This window comes from Anser cygnoides, chromosome 8 (assembly GCF_040182565.1).
Source record: "Anser cygnoides isolate HZ-2024a breed goose chromosome 8, Taihu_goose_T2T_genome, whole genome shotgun sequence".
NCBI lineage: Eukaryota > Metazoa > Chordata > Aves > Anseriformes > Anatidae > Anser > Anser cygnoides.
Genome location: NC_089880.1, coordinates 12,655,749 through 12,677,138, shown reverse-complemented (window position 1 = coordinate 12,677,138; position 21,390 = coordinate 12,655,749). Strand labels below are relative to the sequence as shown.

Sequence of the window (21,390 nt, the reverse complement as noted above, 5' to 3'; positions counted from 1 at the left end):
ATCTGCTGCTCTTTTAACGTTGATCCTCTGTATCTCAGGTTATGTTGTATGAGCAAACCTACTGAAAGGCTCTGAGAGATAAGAAATGTCAAGAAGGCATATTGAATTTTGTTGGATGTTCTACCTCATTAGGGTACATAAAGGGGAAAAGCAGAAGAAAGTGGAACAAGTATCTAAAAGGAAAACTGGGGGAGAATAGGAATTACTTTCTAGATGTATTCACCTTTTTAAGAAACACATATGTGCCATGTAAGAAATTATGATGCCTTCACTGCAAAATATCTGTCGTCATTTTGATGCTTCCCACATGTTTGCACGAAGTTGAAGGCACTGACAGTGTCAAGTACTGTGTGTCCAGCAGTGCTCCTTCACAGGTGGGCAGAGGTCTGTTGCATCTGACGTGCCTCTGAGTTGTGTTAACTTTATGGAAAAGGAGCATGCAGATTAAGTCTCAAGGCAGAAGGAACTAGATGCAATTAAAATTAAAAAACAAGGAGACCTCTTAGAAATAGTAATTCTATGTATGTATCTGTTTCACAGCCTAAGATCTTGGACTTGTGCCCACCTGATACTAGAACTCTGAGTGCATAAATACAAATTTGAATCTAATCTTAAGATTGCTACTTATGTACCATCTAAAGATTCATGGTAATTTGTTTGGCTTTAAAACCAACAAAAAAACCACACCCACCCACCTCTCCTCACATTAATCACTAGTCACATTAGTCCCACAAGCCCCAGAGTCACAAAACCAGGTCTGCTTCTGATACAAAACCCTTCAGTGCAAACCCTTAGCTGTACAGTGCCAGGGTAACAGGTGACTTCTGCCCTCAGCTATCTGAGCTTTTTTACTCAGTGATAAGAATTGAAATATTACGAGGACAAGGCCTCAGTCATTAACAAATTACCATGCTTTCTCTAAACCTAATTTAGAGAAACTAATTTAATCTAAACCTAACCTAAAACGATTTTTTTTCTGCCTTTAAGAAAGTGTAATCATCAGATGCCAGTAAGGATGAATCACCTTGTATTGTCCCCACGTGCCAAGCTGGGATTGTTCTAATGGGAACCCCGTCACAGCGAGAGGCTGAGGGACAGAACACAAACGAGTCTCTTGGATGGCTTTCTCGCCTCTTGGCCTGTTCTTTGCAGCAGGAGCAGCTCAGGGCCACACAGCTGTCTTGCAAGTAGACATTGAAGGGCCAGTACAAGGACACGGGCACGTGCTTTCCTATGTTGGACAGCATGGCATTTTCCAGGATAGGTGTTGGTGACGGAACTTCCTAGTGACGTTTGAATGACTGGCCCTAAATACACAGTTGGGCACTCCACATTCTTCACATAGGAGCCTCTCAGTCTCCTCTAGCCTGTACCAGGATGCCAAGGGCTTAATAAAGTGGGAGAGCTGAAGGTCTCTTAACAGGCATGAAGCTCCTTAGTAGCTTTGGGATTTTGATTGAAGGGACATTAAGAAGTTCCTAATTAAACACAAACAAAATTCAGAGCTCTTTACAATAACATGCTGTTGTGAGGTTACAGCTTACAATATTCAGATAGCAGATTCTTTTAAAATATGACTGTCTTAAAAGGCATAATTATTAGTTATATGTTGAAGCATTCTGCCTATGTTACGTGGTAGTTGCATGTATGGTGTAATGCCAGCTTCAGTAAGTGGTTCTCAATACAGTAATCAAACTGAGAGCGCTTCAGAGTGGAAGATATGGAAAGAAAGCATGAATAACTATTAAAAAAAAAAAAAAGCTGTACTTAGTTATTATGCCACTTTAATTGTGTCTGTACTGGGTAATGTTCCTGATGGTTTCAGTTGGCGCTGTGAAATACGTTGTATGCTGTATGTACCCGTGTCTGTTGTGTGTGCTGCTCTATAGGAATAGGAGAGCTCATCAGTACATTCATTTTTATGGCTCCTAGTCAAAATTCTTTATTGAAATTAAGTGGTAGTAAATAACAATGAATGTGACACAGTTGCTCAGTTGCTGACTAAGTTTTACAGACAGGAAGCACTGTAACTTTTTAGTTAAAGAAATGTTTTTTCAGGCTTTGCAAATAACTTGTTAAGTTCTTATGGTCTACAATTTTTAAGATGACTTAAGTACACCAATTAACTGACTTCTTAACTTTTTTAAGCCGGTCTCCTTGCTCCATTTAACTCCACAAAATATTTTCTGAAGTGCTGACTGTTATTCAACTTAAAATAAAATTCCCTCATTTGGAGGGGAAAATTGGAAATCAAGTGTTAATTTTATTATGGCTACAGAAGATGACGATTTTGCTATGTCTTTATTTTAACTGGCATGTTGCATTAATGGGACATGTCTAGATCGATATAACAAGGCCTATCATCTAAATAGGCTTCAAATGTCTTCAGAAAGTAATTAAAACCAAAAGGCATGCGACTCTCTCTAGCTCAGGTTCATGTTTAAAGTGACATTTTCTATGATAACAAAATGAATCTTGAATTATTTCTCTGGTTTCTAATAGCTGAATTAAGAAAGTAACGTCCCTAATTCAACAAAAGATGAATGTCAAAAATCTAATTATTTAAATAAAATCAGAAATGAAACTGTGGAATCTCAATGTTCAAAAGAAATTAGAAAAAGTGCTACTCTGTGTTTATTACTTTGCTGTATTATTGCTCTGTTATTTTGACTTCACTGTATTATTGCTCTGTTATTTTGAATTCTTTTTACAATTCATCTCTCTATATGCTTATGGCTCTGAACATATGGTGTGCAGTAGTTCAAAAAAATGAATTCTCATCCTTGTTCTCCCAGGAGCTGGCAAGCTGTGGATGGAATAAAAAAGAGAAATATAGTTCTGCTCCAAATGCAGTTGCTTTCACCAGAAGATTCAATCATGTGAGTTATTTTTTTAAAATGTAATTACATGTGCATGTTTAAAAGGTCTGGGGAATTAAGTGTTCTGGCACATGACTTTTATTGTTGATCACAGCTGATTATTTGAAAACTTCAGATATGTGCTTAAAGCAGTTCCTTATCTTCAGCAAATACAGGAAGACCAAGAAGTACTAAAGAAATAGTTGTGGCTTTGTTTTAAATGGCAGCTACTGATGAATAAAATAAGGAAAATATGAAGGGTTTTTCCCCAAAACGGTTGTTGTCCTTTTCATAAAGACAGGATCATCATTTGAGGTTAAAGGCTTACCATATAGGATTTTTGGAGTAATAATTAGGTATGATTTTTTTCTATGTTAGTTGAATGTCTTTTGCTTCACAGAGGTGTGTTTGTCCCTAGAAATAAGAGCCTTTTGTCAGTATGGTCATCTTTTTAAGACGATTCTAGGCAAACTTAAAAACTGCAAATACATAGACTGTACAAAACTTTGTTTTAATTCTCTACTTGGTGTAATGTTTCAGGTATGTAGTTGAGATTTGTGGCTTGCTTTCTTAAAAAAAATATCTGTTATAAAACCAATTTATCAATTAAAATTACAATTCTAGCTTCTTCCTCTATTAAAGCTGCATAACTACAGCTGTTAGTTAGCCAACCAAGTCTCAAAACTGTAACGCTTTTTTATGTAATGCCTTATTTTGGATTTCAGATGAAGTAATTCTCTTACCCCTATCTCTCCTCTTGTAAATGTTTAATAATGTCTCAAACTTAAAAGCTTCCTTCCAGAGCTGTTTTCTGTGCCCAGTCTCACATCTTAGACATGTTTGTTAATCATTGCAAACGCAGGCCAAGCCTCTAACTTTCCTTTTTTTTTTCTGTCAGTTGTATACTTTCTCACTTTCCACTATTGCTCATATTCAGGATCCAACCAAGCTCTATTAATTACCTACAAAAATTGCAATATTCCTTAACCATCTGATGACTGAAGTGCTTCTCTGTGGATGGGTTTGGACACATTCAGAAGAGATGATGTTATGCCTCAAACTTCTTGTGACTGTAGCATCATCTACTGAACTCTGTTCCCCCTCTTCTCCCTCGCCATAGTATTTAGTTGAAATTTTCCTGATCTAGCTTTTGAAGTTGCTGTGTCTAGCCTGAGACTGTTTCTACACTGATCCTTCTTACATTAATCTCGCTGATAAACCAGTGGTTCCAGCATTTTGAGATCTTTTTTATTCATCTAAGTTGTCTTCAAAGAAATGCTGTTTTGCTGAATATTCTGAAATGTTTTTGTAGAAAGGGCCTTCAAGAACCTCACTCCTAATTTTTTGTTGTATAACACACTAAGGAACTGCAGGAATTGGCTAAACAACTTTAAACATATGAAAGAATTGTTAAAATACATTTAGTAGCAAGAAGTAAGGAGGGCAAGCCAGATCATGTGAATAAGCAATGAACTGACTGTTTGTCATTACAGAACCACAGTTTAAAAATATCTAACCAGTAAAATATGTTAAGGACAGAAAAGAGATGGAAGGCCTGCCTTGTACAGCTGGCCAGAAATAGCAGGAGATAGCTGTCACTTAAAGGTAGTTGTTAACATCTTAGCAGCATTTAAGACCTTTAACTCTATTGTTAAATAGTGTTTAGGAAACTTCTAAAAGCAGTATTCTTAGATTAACACATAAATTCCATATATCCCATTAGTTTATTATTGTAGTACTTTCTTAAGTGTCACATTCTTATTCGTGTTTAAATTTTTTAGTTTTTTTTTTTTGACCAATTCAGATTTTAGCTGTTTTTTTAAGGATGTATCTACATTCCACCCTTCTGTGGAACACTTACCAAATAGGTTTGGTTGATTATTGATTTAATTTGATGGGTAATATTCTTTTGTTCTGTCTTAAACATTTCTGTGTGGATTTCTATAAAAACTATGTGCCTACAACAAAGTAAATACAGAGAATAAAATGCTAGAAATAACCTGCCTTTTTTTGTAGCACGTTTATTCATAATACTTGATAGTCCTGTTTCCCTAGAAAGCATTGCTAACTGCTAAAGGGAACTTTTCATATTCTCATTATTCCATGGTGCATGTTAGATGATTGTGGGTTGTGACTGGCTCTTCCATCTGTCTTGTTTTCTTTTCTCTACTACACTTTTGTTTCAAGGAGCTTTTATTTTTGATTGAAAGGCAGGTAAAGACCAGGCCATTCTGGAAGAAATACTAGAACTAGGTGACTCCAAGTTCTGTAGTGTCTTTGAGCTTGTTCGGTGTTTTAGCTGACTAAAGATCTGTCATTGCACTTTGAATTTTTTCAGCATGGTGAAGGGAAACTTTGAATACAGTGCAGCCCTGTGGCTAGCTTTGAGCAGATGTTTATACCGTTTCTTGTGCTGTTTCTTTCCCTTCTACCTCCCCCTTTTGTTCCTTTGGCTTTGCATCTGAGGGCGTTGCAAGGAGTGATGCAGTCAGGAAAGGGCAGAGGTTTATTTGAGCTCTCCCTTTCTCTAGCTTATTTTTTAGTGAACATCAGAAGAGTGATAAACATACAAACAGATTGATGCCAGGCTGCCTACGGGTCTCCTCAGATGTCCTTCATGTAGACGTTCTGTTTAGTGGGATGTTTGCAAATGTAGGTTCGGATTTTCTTGTTGTAAGTTCTAGGTTTGTAGATAATCCTTACCCTGTGTGTACGCTTTCTGTACAGCCATAAAAGTTGGTTGTGCCCCTCTCTCACTTGATAGATTCCTCCATTGATTCTGGGGTTAGTTTGGCTAACCAGTTCTCTGGGAAATTGCGGCAGCTTTGGTGGCTGAGGGACGTACCATTTCCAAGAACTTCTTCCAAGAAGTTTGCATCAGTCTTTATTCTGGCACCAAGGAAAGTCATCAGTCCTACCTTCATATGGTAGAACCAGAGAAGAAGGGGAAAGGGGTAGGTGGTGTTTCAGTTGCAGATTTCTATCGTTCACATGGATACATCCACTTTTGACTTACTGATGCTTTACTTTGTAGAATTTTTGATGTGGTGTGTGCCTATAGTTCAAAATGCGTCATTGGGGAGGAGTCATTCGTTCCAATAGTAGTTATATTTAGATTCACCATCTTTTTTGGGGGCAGTGAAAGCCAAGAATTCGTATGGGATAGACAGTGGCAGCTGGGAATAAGGTGGCACAGCAGAGTAAGCAGTTTTCATCTTCCTTGCCTGGACAACCTTCTCTGAGATTGGATCTATGCCAGCTGATTGTTCAGCAGCACGCGGTTCCTGTTGGGCACCTGCCCTACTTACCTAGGGGGTTCAGATGGTTAGAGCTAAAAACACATGATCAATAAAATCATCGTGACTTTTGGCTTTATTGGCCGTGAATACATTTCAACAAACTTTTGTTAACCTTTGAAACTTCACTGGGTTTAAATTATGCATCATGCATTTGTCTCTTTCCCTTTTTCCCCCAAGTTGCCAAAAGAAAGTCTTGCACAGCTCTCACATTGTAAGTAAAAAGAATATTAAATCAGTAACAGCTGCTTCACAGCAAATTGATCTGCTGATAGAGCTTTGGAAACAGTTATGATTATGTGCAGTTGATTGCAGTCCACTGAGAATGAAGTAGTGTATTTCCAGCATTAGTTATGTGATAATTATATATGGTGCCTGTAAAAACAGCTCAAGTTCAGGGAAGAGAAGTCAGTGAGTCGTTCCGTGCCAGGATTCTTTTATTCTCGAAGCATACGTTGTGATGCGGTACTGCATAGATCTACACAGCTACTATCAAATGTTTTCTTAAAATTTGCAGTTTCGCTACATAATTTTTTAAAACTCTGATCCCTGTCTTTTGCAACTTTTTTTTTCCTGAAAGTTAGTTGTATAATTTGATACTGTTGTAAATCATAAATTTGTCAAAGTGCAAAATCATCAGGTCTGACTACTTACCAAAACGTTGCTCTCTACCTTCTGGAAATAAGTATTTGTGAATTGCTGTTAGGCTTTGGTATGAAAACCTTTTCATAGCTTATTAAAAGGTAACTGTCACCCTCATGACTATAAAAATATCTGTATTAAAAGCCTCTTTCCAGGGGTTCTCGTTTAAATGGGAGTGGAACTCTACTGCCGTAGAGCTTAAAATATTAGAGAAGCTTGTCAACTAGATTTGATGCATTTGAGCAGTTTTTTAAAGCAAAAATCCCCCTTGAAAAAGGCAAAATCTGTATGTTTTACTGTCACTGTGAAACACTTTTTTTTTTTTAAATGAAATGGTAAGATTCCATAGGAAGGGAAAATTTGTGCTGTCTTGAATGGTGTAGTGTTTTGCTAAGTTGCCATCGAATATGGTAGTGAAATTTTTCTAGGGCTATCAGAAATTAAAAAAAAACCTGTATGGGGGAGAGGTGGTCATTCTTCTTTTGGAAACAGAGGCAGGGGAATGACATGGATTTTACTGCATCTGTAAAGATGCAAGGTCAGTGCTGTCTATTTTATGCTGCATCCCGTCTTTTTATGTAGCGTATTGGAATGTTTCCAGTATTTCAAAGAATGATCCAGAAACTCTATTAAAGAGAGAGAGTCTTGAATTTATCTACTGATTAACAGAGAAGGCATAATTAGTCTGGAACCGGTGAATGTGAGCTTAAAAGTGCCAGTATAGCAAAGCTATTATTTTAGAGAAAGCTCGGGATAATTTCAAAAGCTTAGACTGTGACTCATGAAAGGTATATTCCAAAGTTGATCATGTTTTTATATGTTAATAGGGAGGAATATTACCACACAAATATATGGAAAAATAAAATGTAAAAGCAGTGAGAAAAGGCTTTAAACAAAATAACCACAAAATATCTATGGAACCATTCACGATAAACATGACGAAAGAACCTGGATAAGATATAGAAGTGGTTATTTGTGGCCAATTAAAACAAAAAGCTTTGTTTAACTTGTTTATTTTAAAATATTTGGAAAAATTAGATGGTGCTTTTTCAAGACATCAGTGAATGGAAGGCCAGCCAAAAAACAGTGTCAGTGCCAGCGAAAACACACCAAAGAGGAGTGGAGGTGGTTGGAATGGAAATGGTCACTGGCTTAATTCGTTCGCCTGCTTACTTTCACTTAAGGCATTGGAGAGCTCTGAGCTGAGAGGGAGGGTTTGGGGTTGGCTTTTTGTTTTGTTTTCCCGCAAGACCTTGGCAGTGCTGAGACCCCAGTCCGGCTGGGACTGGGACAGAAACCAGAGCTCACTGAGTAAACAGGAGTACTTGTGTGGTGCGGCACTTGTGTTACTGTGAGACTGATGAGCTTCGGTAGAAGTCAAGGCCAACATGCTCAATTGTTTGTTTTTTCTTCCTTACAAACACGCTCGAGCATTGTTCCATGTTTTGAGCAAGTGTTTCATAATCTGGCCTACTGCAAGCAGTCTCCTGTTCCCTCACATTTCTTTTTATCTGATCGAAGGCATGCGGGCCTGTGAAGCACAGCAGAGTGGTGTTGTCTCTGAGATTCTCTGCAATACAAAAACCTATGGTAAAACTTAAAATTTCCTTGATCTTCAAAGGGAAAGCATCTCTTTGGCAACTTACCACTCAAGGGGAAAGTTGGCTTTCTCAAGCTGTGTAACTGCAGCAGAACATCAAATTGAGGTGTAATTTTTTGGACAATACTTTGAAGTACTGCTGAATACTTCAGTATTTATGCATTTATTTCTTACATATTTTATAGTAACACTGTTTGCACAGGACCATTTTTTACATTTATCAAGGTAACAGTCTCTCAGGAGATGCTTTGTGTGTTTTATTTTTGTTGTTGGTGTTTTTTCAGATGGAAAAGAAAACTGAGTTCCCTGGCGTTTATTTCATGGCTGGTATGACTCTAGATAAATAGACCAAAGGAAAGCAGTTATGTAGGATATATGTGGGTTTTTAGTGTCTTATTTTGTAGCTCTTCTGTTTTCCAGTTTCAGAGCTCTTGTGTTTTGACATCTCAGTTCTCATCAGATCAGACTAACTTCACTGAAAATGTAATTTTATTTATTTATTTATTGGAGATGTGGATCTTCTGGTGATATTCTGTGTGCAGAACTGTCATACTATACAGAGTGAAACAGGATAAATAGGATTTTTTTATTGAAATTTTGGGCAGTAACTTGCATATGCGTGTGATGTTAGTTTACAAGCAGTAGTTTAGAAGCATTAAAAATCAGAGCTGCACGACAGGTTGACAAGTGTTTACATACGGTAGCGTACATTTCTTTGTATGCTCCTTTCAGTAGTTTTGTAAATAGCAGTTATGCCGTGTCTTGCTAATCTTGCTAATCAGGTAATTAACAAATGCAGGAGGCATCCTTCATGCTGTACTGAATATGATGGCAATTTTTACATACTAGGTGATGTTAACTCCGTGAAATTTAACAAATGAGAATGATAGCACACTTTATATTAGACAGGAATTGGCTTAGTCATCAATAAGGTTACAAATAATAAACTCCAGGTTACAGCCTACCTGGATTTATGAATTGCTGTTAGGCTTTGGTACGAAAACCTTTTCATAGCTTATTAAAATGTAACTGTCACTCTCATGACTACAAAAATATCTGTATTAAAAGCCTCTTTTCTGGGGTTCTTGTTTAAATGGGAGTGGAACTCTGCTGCCATAGAGTTTAAAATATTAGAGAAACCTATTACCTTAAAATATTAGAGAAATAAGGTAGGAAGGATTCCTACCTTATGTTCCAGTGTTCAGGTGATACCAGTTTATTTTCTTCAGGGGTGCTGAGAATTTGCAAGTGTCAGTAAACTGGAGCTGAAGCAGTTTAATACATCTGTGAGTTGGGTAGTGTGGCTTTGTAGTCATGGAAAACCAGAAACAGAATATAGCTTGATTTGGAGTTTTATATTCCTTCATTCTGTAGACTCCCTTAATAAATTTTCTTCATGGTTTTATTTTCTTGGGAGAATGTTTTTGAAGTTTGAGGGTTTTGTGATTTGCTTTTTGTCTGACATCTCATCCTCAAACTTAGCCTGAAAATGAGTATGTTTGCGTAGATTGCATATAATGTTTTGGTTTTTTTTGAGGTGCTCTGTTGTCAAAAGGGTTTTCCTCATTAGAAAAGCAGACACCGGTGTCTTTGTACACAAGTAAGGGATATGACAGGTATTACAAAGACAAATTTAGCTACCCACGTACTTAGTGAGAAAAGCAGGCATCAGAACATGCTCTCCAACAAAATACTGGAATGCATTGTTACCTGTAGCACTGGGGAAAGTGAAGAAAGTAACAAAATGCAAGGATCTTTCAATTTTAAACATAAATTGGGTTTATTAATTTGATTCAAGCAACTGCTTGATCGTGTAATGGTAGATGGTATTGCGAGTGAGAATGAGTGGAATAACAGGAAAAAAATTCAAGGCCTTTTATTAGGGCTTGGGTTATATTGCTTGATTGTACAAGCATTTGAACCTTCTAAATTTGTTCATATGTTATAAATGGAACCTGAATGCTGTGAGACTTCAATGTGTTACTCGTGAAATGAATATTCTAAGAGTGTAATGTTGATTCTCTATTTTAAAAGGTATCTTCTTTTTTAGGTAAGCTTCTGGGTTGTCAGAGAGATTCTACATGCACAAACGTTAAAAATAAGAGCTGAGGTTTTGAGCCACTATATTAAAACTGCAAAGGTAAGGAATTGGGGGTGGGTGGGAGGGGAGACTGTGGGATTCACCGTGATGAAAGATCTTATACTTAGGCTGGTCAGTTCAGAAATACACGTAGGTAAATATTTATCTGACACCCAGTTTAGCTGTGGTTGTATCTTCTGACATGAATAGGTGCTTGGCTCATGCATGTAACAAAGTTGTCAGAAATAGTGACAGAGCAAAGCCCTGAAATTGAAGCCTTTGTTGCCCCCCCACCCACCAAAAAAAAAACTTAGCTAAGGAAACACAGTGAAAACTTATTTCAAATATTCTTTATTAGATAATATAACTTACCAAATATTTTCTGATGTTGGATAAACCTAAACAGTATTTATAGAATCAGTTCAAACAGTATCAGTCAGAACACAAATTGCTTCTATTACTGGAAGGGAGGAAGCGTCTGTTATCTTTTTTTTCAATTGTGACATGAATAATATAAATCTAATATTGTTTTAAAAACAGTTTCAGAAGTGTATCTGAGCTCAGCGCTTTAGAGCTCTTATCCTTTGGTACCTTTCTAAAAGCCATTAGGACTGACATTCCTAAGAAAAGGATCAGGAAATCTTGACTCGGATTTAGATGAGCCAGAATCCCGGCCCTTCAGAGAGAAACTTACTCGTTGTTCTGTGAAGAGTGGGATTCTTTCTTTTTGCTGCCTCAAAGTGGCTGCTACTGCAGATAACTTCTGTCACCATCTTGGATTATGTACTAAAAATGATTGAATTTTTTTTGTTGGTTACCTTGGTATCCATCTTGCAAATACATTTTGTCTTTATGCAGTTTTTTTTCCACAAAGTAAAGTTTTACCTCCATGGAGTTTGACTGCACAGACTGCAAGCTAATTTTGTAAGATTTGACAACCTTTGTCAATAAATCGTGCCATGGTCATAGTGGTTGAGAATATTGAAAAATGTAGAGGCTCTAAGGGTATCTTTTAAATATCTTTTGATATCTGAAGAGTTAATGTACCTTCATGTAATATATTTTTTTAAATGAGGGGATTTTGTTTGATGAAATGGACATAAACAAATTTGCTTCCATAAACGTAGGGAAGGCGTGCCCCTGTAGTGATCATAGTGCAGAACTGATCTTGGAAACAAAGCTGGGTCAGGCCTGGTTGTGGCCTTGCTCTGATGGGGCATTTTAGTCCCTGCTTTGGCCTCAGCACACTGAGCCTGATCTCATTTGTGGACTGTAGACAGCAATGCTTGCTGAAACTCTGCTGTTTTTGAGAGAGGATTTTGTGCCTCAACAATTAAAGTCAATTGAGCGTCTCTTAGCTGTGAGTTGTAAAACTACAATTACAAAACCGGGGAAACACGTGGGGTGCTTTTATCTGTTAATTTATTTACTGTATCTATTATCTTGGCTTTGCTTACATATGGCTGCTAGCTTTGAGTTACTGCAGTTAGTGCCATTTTCTGTTTATGGCAAGGCTATTATCAAAGCACTAATTAACTTTTCAGAGAAGCTGTAAATCCCCTAGACTGAACTTTTTGTGCTGACAATCCATTATATAGCTAGCAGGCCTTTAATGGCATCTCATACTATATTGTTTTATGCATGAACTAATTGGACGTAATTGCATTCCCCTGAAGTTCCCAGACTATCTCGATTGGTTATGACTTCTGTTTCAGTGCTGGCAGCAGCTAGGAAAGGTTTTTTATTTTTAATCAGCCATGTTATTGTTCTGTGTCCTTCAGAACAGCGAACTTTATCTTATTTTTGGGCAAGTGGGGGAGAAAAATAGATGCTTGTGTGAGTGGCTAGACAAAGACTGGCAATACTGTCTGGAAGGGATAGGTCTATGTTATAGAGAACCATCTAGGTTGGAAAAGACCTTTGAGATCACCGAGTCCTGTCACAAACCCATGTCCCTCAGGGCCACGTCTTCACATCTCTTAAATACCTACAGGGACGGAGACTCCCCCGCTCCAGTGCTTGACCACCCTCCCCATGAAGAAATTTTCCCTAATGCTCAGTCTAACCTCCCCTGGCACAACTTGAGGCCCTTTCCTTGTGTCCCATTGCTTGTTACATGAGAAAAGAGACCAAACCCCTCCTTGCTGCAGTCTCCTGTCAGGGAATTGCAGATAGCAATGGGCTCTCCCCTCAGCCTCCACTTCTCCAGCCTAAACAGCCCTGGTTTCCTCAGCCACTTCTCATGTGCCTTGTTTTCTACTCCCTTTTCCAGCCTTGTTGCTCTTCTCTGGACATGCTTGAGCAACTCAATGTCCTTCTTGTAGAAAGGGACCCAAAACTGAGCACAGTATTTGAGGCGCAATCTCACCAGCGCTGAGGTCCTGGTCCTGCTGGCCATGCCATTTCTGACACAAACCAGGCTGCTGTTGGCCTTCTTGACCACCCGGGTACTCTCCTGGCTCATGTTCAGCCTGCTTTTGCCCAGCATGCCCAGCTCCTTTTCTGCCAGGCACCTTTCCAGGCCCTCTTCCCCAAGCCTATACTGCTGCATGGGGTTGTTATGACCCACGTGCAGGATTTGACACTTACCCTTGTTGAATGCCATAAAATCAGATGCACCCTATTGAGTTGTCTTATCCCTCTGCAAAGCCTTCCTACCCTCAGGCAGATCAACACTCCTGTCTAACTTGGTATCATCTGCAAACTTGCTGAAGGTGTATGCAGATGATCCCCTTATCCACATCACTGATAATGCTAAACAAAATTGGCCCCAAACATGAGCCCTGGGGAACGCCACTGGTGACCCGCCTCCATTCTCCCACCCCAGCCCATGTAACATTGCTTTTTACACAGACTTACTAAAGATTTCACCAAAGAGGGTGAGAGAGGTTCTTATTCAGCGGGTGTGGAAAGACTCTGGTAGTCAGTAGACATACCAGAACCATGGAGTTCCAGGCACACAGACTCAAATTCCTACTACAGTGACCCAATAGTTAGCATTAAACATGGCACTCCTGAGAAATACCCATGAGGACCTCATTCCTTAACACTGTACCAGAGAACCATCAGCCTTTAAAGAGGAGAGAGAATCCTTTGGCCTGCTCCCAAACTGCTAGCTGGAAAACCATCCCTGCAGTTCTGCTTCTAGCCTCCCTTAACAAAAAAAAAAAGTCTGATATTCATCATTTATTCAGAACCTAGCTAAATCTTACTTACTTTTGTGTTATCTCATGAATGGCCTCCTAATGAGGACATCTTGGATAAGCTAAGTTTCAAGGAGGAAAAAAGACTGTCAGCTGTGTTTTGAGAAGCAAGGATTCCTCGTAATCTTATCATAAATTAGTTTTAGATTTTAGACCCCCAAAATTGCCTTTCAGTGAGCGAAGTACCCTAGGTACATGGCTTTTCAAATGTACCCTGCTTGACTTCATCCTGCATCAACTTTTCTAGGTGTTTTGATGTAGCCTTGGTAGCTCCATAAGCCAGTTGTGCAAAATATATTTACGATATTGAATGCTACCATAATCACATCATTCACAACTGTGTTATCCTTCTTGGCATGTTAAGTTTGAAAATTCTGATGAATTTTCAAAGAAAGGAATTTTTCAAACCTGACAATTTCTGGCATTTCTGGTATATGTCACAAAATGTATACATATATATATTTCTAGAACGTCTCTCTCTGGAAAATGAAATGGCTAGTGTGATATAATCCAAAACGGTACAGAAGCAACAATGAAAAATTAGAAGGTGCCATAAAAGTGATATGGCTGCACAGCATCTCACTATAATAAAATGTTCATTGTAGAACACGCAAGACTTCTTTACTTTAGATTGTTATTCATTCTGTATTAACTGTTGACAGCACTTGGAATGTTTGTTTTTGTATACATTTTTGTCCTCAGAAACTGTATGAGCTGAATAATCTGCATGCTCTTATGGCAGTTGTGTCAGGCCTACAGAGTGCACCGATCTTCAGGCTGACTAAAACATGGGCGGTAAGTGAGCAGCAGGACATTGGAGAGATTTTAATTTATTCTTAGAAAAATACAACATTCTGTAGCTTATTTTCAAGGTTGCAATAATTATTACAGATATTTGTAATCTTCTTGTACTGTGTACATAACGTTTCTACCGCATCTTAAGTCTATGGTTTCCTGTTGAGTTTTTTTCCATTCTGGCATAGAAATATTTTCCTTTTGAAAAATAGCTCCCTACAGATTCTGCTAAATGCAGAGGCTTTTAATTTGGCCAGAAGCTATTTTGTATTTAGTTGCTGGAAAATTACGAATGCCAAAGTGGGTCATATTTTAATCATTTAGGGGTTTATGCTGTTGGAATTTTTTTGCTATGGAGAACAGATGTTCAGAAACTCTTGATTCAGTTTCCATAAAGAGATTTTTAGTTTCTTTTACTGATAACTAAGTATAGCAATCTTCATCAGAGTTTTCAGAATTATTTTCATAGTTATAGCAACTGCATGTTTTTAGATTTGTATAGTTAAGAAAGAATCGTTTTCTTGGGAAACGTTTTGACGTGTTTTCTGAATTAATTAACTAGAATCAATATTGTGCAGTTGCATCCATCATGAGTAGGACATTAGAAATAACTTCTGCTCATTGATACCTTCAAGTTAAGGAAACTGTGCTTGATTCAGTTATACGATGTGTGTGTATATATATATATGTGTGTGTGTGTATATATATATATTGTAAAATCAGATGAACTGTGACATTTTCAAGTGTGATGGAAGTTATCAGGTGACTGAAATATTCCTGAGCAAGGTATCCATACAAATAGACAGCTAAAAAGAATGAAAAACTTTCTCTACATATGTCTACACATCCTTGTATATTACAAAAAGTGTTTTTTTCATCTTGTTTCCTTCCCCACCCAAGGCAAGAAAAACTGAATGATAATGTTGCTCAGCTGATAAATGTTAACAAAAGTGATTAAATCACTCCTGCCAAGATACTCACCTAGAATTCTGTGCACATTTTGCAAGTATGCAATTAGATAAGACTTCTTGTTTCAAAATACCAAAATCTCTCTAAGAAAATCTTTATGAAGTTAACACTTCAGAGTGTTCTCGAGGCTGACTTCTGTTTTTCTGTTTTTGTCATTGTGTTGTCTCTACAGCTTTGTGTAACTGTGATGCCAAATCGCTTTCTGTGCATGACTCAAAAAGAGTACCTGCTATACCTATGTGTTAATATAACCATACTAGTTACTACCATGATTATGCCATTCAGAACAGGGAGTTCCCGGTTTCTTTCCTACTTCGTCAACTAGAAGCAGTGGTTTGCAATTCTTAGGAAGATTGTTGTTATGCCACTGGCATATGTATCAGTTTTTAAACTTTGCCCTTCTTCCAACTTCTGAAATGCCAGGTAACCTCTTCCATGTTTCTGAAGGTGTTTTTGAATTCTATGGTCCCAAGCTAATCTGTGCTTTTCATCATCTTTTATAAGCCTCTGCAAATTAAAGTTGCAGGATAGCTCTTAGCAATGTGTACTGCAAACTGATTTAGACATCTTTCTCTTGGAAGTTCAGCTTATAAATTCTTGAAGTAATTCTAAGCCTTTTGTTTTCTGTATAGTAAAAGCAAGAAAAGACATGTAAAAAGGCACACCAAGCAAGCCGCTATCATCACTTGATTGAGTTATACAACAGTGTTCCAGAACATTTAACAAGGGAGTGTTTCTTGTTCCTTTCTAAGCTAATTCATAGCAATTTGCAATCGACCTAACTTTTATAGTCAGGAAAATAGCTGCAAGTATACTTGCTCCCTAAAAAAGTCACCTTATGTGGTTGGACTCTAGAGTTGAAAGGAGCCATTAAATATTTGCTTGGTAATCTAATCTTCCTTTTCTTAAAAAATAAAAAAATAAAAATCATGCTATCTGACAGCATGTCTGAATATGTCTGAAATTTACTTGTCTCATCCATTGCCTGGACCCCCAATGAACTCTAGAGAGTAATAAATGCTTCTAATATATGATTTACCGTATTCAAAGCTTGAATCATGAACTTCTCCAGGAACGTGCTTCTCTCTATTTAATGTAAAAGAAGCTAGATGACTAACTTGGACTTAAGCAATATAAGCAAATAATCATTAGACAGCTGAAATTAGGTGTGGTGAATCCTGCCCTGCTCTGCCGGCACCCTGAAACCTCAGCTCTCCTTTCTTCCATTTCAAAAGTTGTTTCCAGTGCTGGCATGCTGTAAAGCAAGGAGCCGTCTGGCAGTCTTTGAACCCTTCTCCTACTGTAAGCTGTCAGCCTTGGCTTTTGTTGTCTGCCTATGTACATCTCTTTACTGTTCTTTGCATCCTCAGAGCCTAATATACCAAAAGAGACAGCAGAAATATTATTTAGAAAAAGAAGCAGTTCCAAAACTGAAGAAATAATAATTAGGTCCTTACTTCTCCTCAGAATAACACCTTTTGTTTTGTCAGGCTCTCTGTACATTAATGCAGGAACTGGACACAGGATGTGAATTGCACCAGAAGCACAAAAGAAACTTACACAGGCTTTACTTGTTTAGAGATTATTCAAAGAGCCTGTGAAATGATCTATTCAACTTGAACAAGACTGTGCAATTCAGTGCGTTTTCAGGAAAATCCAGTTAATTTCATTCAAGTCTGAGTTTAGGCCATTACTATTCCTGTTAGTCTTGCCATACCTTCCAGTCCAAAAAAACAACAGAAAGCCTTCCAGACATGCAGTGGAGACAAAATGTTTTAGAATATTGTTGAAGGAAGGCTCATCTAGGCTGTTTAAACTGCAACCATCTTTGAGGAGATAAACTTCAAACGATAAATGTTACGTTCCAGTGGCTGGAAAGAAGTTATGCCTGTTGTTCTTTTGTCCTGGAAATGAATTTGAGTTGTTGCTCATCAGAATATTGGAACCAAAGCTAACAATGTTCAATTAATTGTTGAAATGCAAAAGACCAGCACATGTTGGAAAACAATTCACTCTTGAAAAGTGACTTTCTTCTAAAAGCCTGTGTTCAATTTGCTGGTGTGGCTATCCTTATGAAGACTAAGGTATGGGAAACGCAGGTAGAAAAAAGTTATTTCAATAGTGAAATTACAGCTTTAGAAAAGGAGCGTTTCCACTTCTATCATGTTCACATAAGGTGATCTTCTTTTTGAAAGAGAAAAGGGAATAAAAAGTGATCAGCACCTTGTAATTTTGCACTACTGAGGATCTTGTCGGAGAAGTTTGAGGGGGAGACTCAAGCACTGAGTCTTCTCCCAAAATGTTCAGTATGAACATCTTATACCCTTCTTTAAACTTTGGCTTTAAGTTGAAATAAAGCCTCTGATGTGGTTTTGCAACAGTAGTGCAGTTAGATATTTCAAAAATATTTTAGTTTCTCAGTCTTGTAAAGAGCGCTTAGTTTCTGTTAATACTGTCAGAGGAAGGTGTTGGGGTGGGGGAGAGTGGACACAGAAGATCCAGGGCTTGCTTTTGTATTCTAAGTGACAGCTCCTCTAGTAATAAGATCCAGTAAAATTGGTAGTTAGCAGAACAATAAGTGCAGCCTGTATTCCAGTCCGTAATTCCTTTTGTGGAGAAAAATGGATCAAATCTTTACTCTTAATTGTAGTTTAATAAAAGATATTTTTCAAATCTTAATGATACTACTTTGCTCTTTGGAAAACTAATTTGTTAAGAGTTTTCAATTGAATAAGAACACATTTTGGAATTCGGGTTTTTGTGGAACTGGATTGGTATAAAACTCAGTACATCTAATGAGAAAACAGTAACTTATGGATCATTACAGCGAATAAATTACTACTTTAAAACACTGCAGAAGTGGGCAGCATGTGAACTTGTGCTGTGTTTTGGCTAGATTAGTCTTCGGAAAACTTGTATTATTTCATAAAGATCCTGCAGGACACCAAAGTTTATATTTGACTAATTCTCTAGAAGGCTTATCTAAATCTGCTGCCAAAATAGCTACTTTTCTCTGTTAATCCTCCAAGTACTCATCGTTAAAGAGTAAATGCTGTAATCTTGAAGCAGTCATATTTAACAACAAAAAATATGGGGAAACAAATCTATGCATTTAAGGGTAAAAGAAATCATAGCAATCAAACTTAACCTCATTTGGTTTTGCCTTTTTTTTGTAGTTATTGAGTCGGAAGGATAAAGCCACCTTTGAAAAGTTGGAATATGTTATGAGTAAAGAAGATAACTACAAAAGGCTTAGAGACTATATCAGCAGCTTGAAGATGACTCCATGTATTCCCTATTTAGGTAAGCTGAAGAAACACTAATGGAAAACATGCTTCTCCGATGATTACAGAAACTAAATGCTATCTTTTAAGCATGCATGAAACTATTTTGATGCTTCAGTGAAGAATATAGAACCTTATAGTAATTTCACTAGCTTCAGAAGAAAACTTCTTTTAAACCTCACAAACACTTCAGGTTTTACATATAGTATCAGTTTTCTAGGAAACTATTTTCCCATATGCTCTATAGATATACCAATTGACTTCTGGAGAACTACTTAAATTGTTAGGCTTGCTAGCACTCTTCAAGAGCAAAATATTTGAATGTTACAGTAATTCAGGGTTTTAATTTATGAGCAGCGATAAATCACCAGCCTCTGAGATAAATAAATGTAGGTCTTTGGGTTTGGAACATGCTAAAATCTGCAACTGTTGTTGCATTTAATTATATTAAACTGACAAGTGAAAATGGGTTGATAGTACTGACTCACATTTATGAAATAATGATGGGTCAGTGATATTCCTTTGTATCTTGAAAGCTATATAAATAAATATATTTATTGATTGGTTTTAGTATTACTCAGTATCTGTTTTATTTGGTTTAAAGTGATGTGTGCTCTTATAATGTAGCTTTTCTTTGGTATCATAAGATGTCAGTAATTAAGGAAGAGTTTACACATTTTTTCCTTTTTCCAGGGGGAGAAAAAGTTGATATTTTTGTAGATACCAGGTGCTCTTGCACCTAAATTCAAGATGACCTCCTGTGGTCACTGAAGTTCATTAACCTGTGATCTCTTTGTTCATGACGACTGATACTTCTTTTACTCAGCGGGGCTATTATTTCTTTTTTTATGATTAAATAAATAAAAACTTGATAGCTTTTTTAAGCTGTGATCAATAGTTCATCACAATACTACTTCATTTGCTTCGTAGCTTTATGCGATAAACATTACCGTCATTTGGTGTTTAGTATCTGGAAGACCTCTAAAATGCATATATTCAGTTTTTGTGGAGTTGCAGGGATTTTATGTACTTTGTACTAGAAAAAAAATACTTCGCTCTAGAGAGCCAATAATAATTTTAAGGACAAGCTGTCCTATAGAGTTTGTCATTCTGTCCTCATTTTTCACTTCCATGTTACATCCCTCCCAGAAAAATCCATCAGTTCCAACATGATCTTAGCAGCTGTTAATTTCCTGTGTTTTCGAGTATTCAGATGTTGGTAATTGTTCATGCCTAAAATGGAGCTCTGAAAGACTCAGCGTGAGCCCATTTTGTCTGAAGTGCAAGTGTGAGAAGTGTCAGCGTGGCACACGATCACATACTACCCCAGCTGTTGACATAGCTGTTTGAACTAGGCTTGAATTAAAAGGGGCAAAGAAACCAACCAGAGTGTGATGTGATTAAACTTACCATTTTGTGGCTTCCCCTTCCATGTGCACATGTGTAAGACATGCGGACTCTGTATGCTTCTGAAATGGAGTGTCTAGCTGTCCAGAAGCTTTTTACCTATATGCTGTGATTTATGAAATGTGAAGCCAGGCTCAAATTGTTTCCTTGCCAATTAAAAAGTCTCAAGCCAACCCGCTCTCAGATTTTTCCAAGTCTCATGATACTCTGTCCCTTGCCATTATGGTCTTCTGCAACTTACTGCTATACAGAGAAATCTTCAAGTCTGGGTGTATTTGGTGTCCGGCGTTTTTAAAATGCTGCCTTAATACCTGCAAGTGTATAATTAAAAGAAGATGAAAATGTTGGAAAGCAATGGTTTAAGTTTTGTTCTGTTACAGATGTTTTCCTCTTTATATGTGAGAAAACTTTTGTGCAACTTTTGGTTTAGAATAAGCTTTAGGATTGACTTGATAATTTATGGAAGTCAAATACATATTTTTCTGCTTAGAAAGCAGGAGGGGGTTAATGCTTTTTGCTGTGACCAGCTGTAGTTAAAGAACGTTTTGTGGCCTGGTTTCGTATAGCATGAATTCTCACTAAAGACATAGAGTGTTCCTCAAACCTTTTTCTTAAATTCTCTAGAGAAATACGAAACGCCTAGTGATGCACTCCCTCTCAGATTAATTTTGTAAGATTTAAGTATGTGGCAAAAAGAACAAAATTGCTTTGCAACTACAGGCATGATAAACATGGATCTATCTTGGAAGGTTGGCTATTGAGTCCAAGTTTTCTCATTTGATCAGAACTTTAATCTCCAGTAAGACATGAGTAGATTTGCAGAAGTATTACTTATAAAATTCTGTTCCCGAGGCATTTCCATTAATCTAAGTGTTGTATGGAACAGAAGTAACCCAGCTTGCTTGCTTACGGTTTTAAGCTTCCAGCTGTAAGTTACAATTCCCGAAAGGAAGGGTTTTCTGCTGTTGCTTAGGGTATCAGAATCATATACAGGGCTATTGCTGCTCCTTGTTTAAAATGCTTATCAAAGTCCGAGTCTGCTGTTTGAAATTGCGAGTGTGGCATGTGCTGGAGAGGGGCTAACCATAAGGTCTGTTTCCTTTCCCAGAGAAAGAAGGGTTGGGGCAGGGGTCCCTTCAGGGGTGACGCAGAGATACCAAAGTTGCTGTTCTCCTTTAAACTGCTTTTTAGAAGAGTGCAGAGAATCGAGTCTTCCACAGAGGAGCATTTATCATTGCAAACCCTCGCCAGAGTAA

The 21,390-nt window shown here is 37.5% G+C and overlaps 1 protein-coding gene across 9 annotated transcripts in view; it reads left to right on the top strand.

Annotated features, from left to right (window-relative positions):
- RALGPS2 (Ral GEF with PH domain and SH3 binding motif 2) overlaps window positions 1–21,390 on the top strand; it is a 144,460-nt gene that overhangs the window by 63,688 nt on the left and 59,382 nt on the right. For all 9 annotated transcript variants that reach the window (XM_048073382.2, XM_067001492.1, XM_048073386.2 and 6 more), the window contains 4 exons: window positions 2,796–2,879; window positions 10,447–10,536; window positions 14,382–14,474; window positions 18,620–18,746. In XM_048073382.2, coding sequence (XP_047929339.1) covers window positions 2,796–2,879; window positions 10,447–10,536; window positions 14,382–14,474; window positions 18,620–18,746 — 394 coding nt within the window. The remainder of the gene's footprint in view (window positions 1–2,795; window positions 2,880–10,446; window positions 10,537–14,381; window positions 14,475–18,619; window positions 18,747–21,390) is intronic.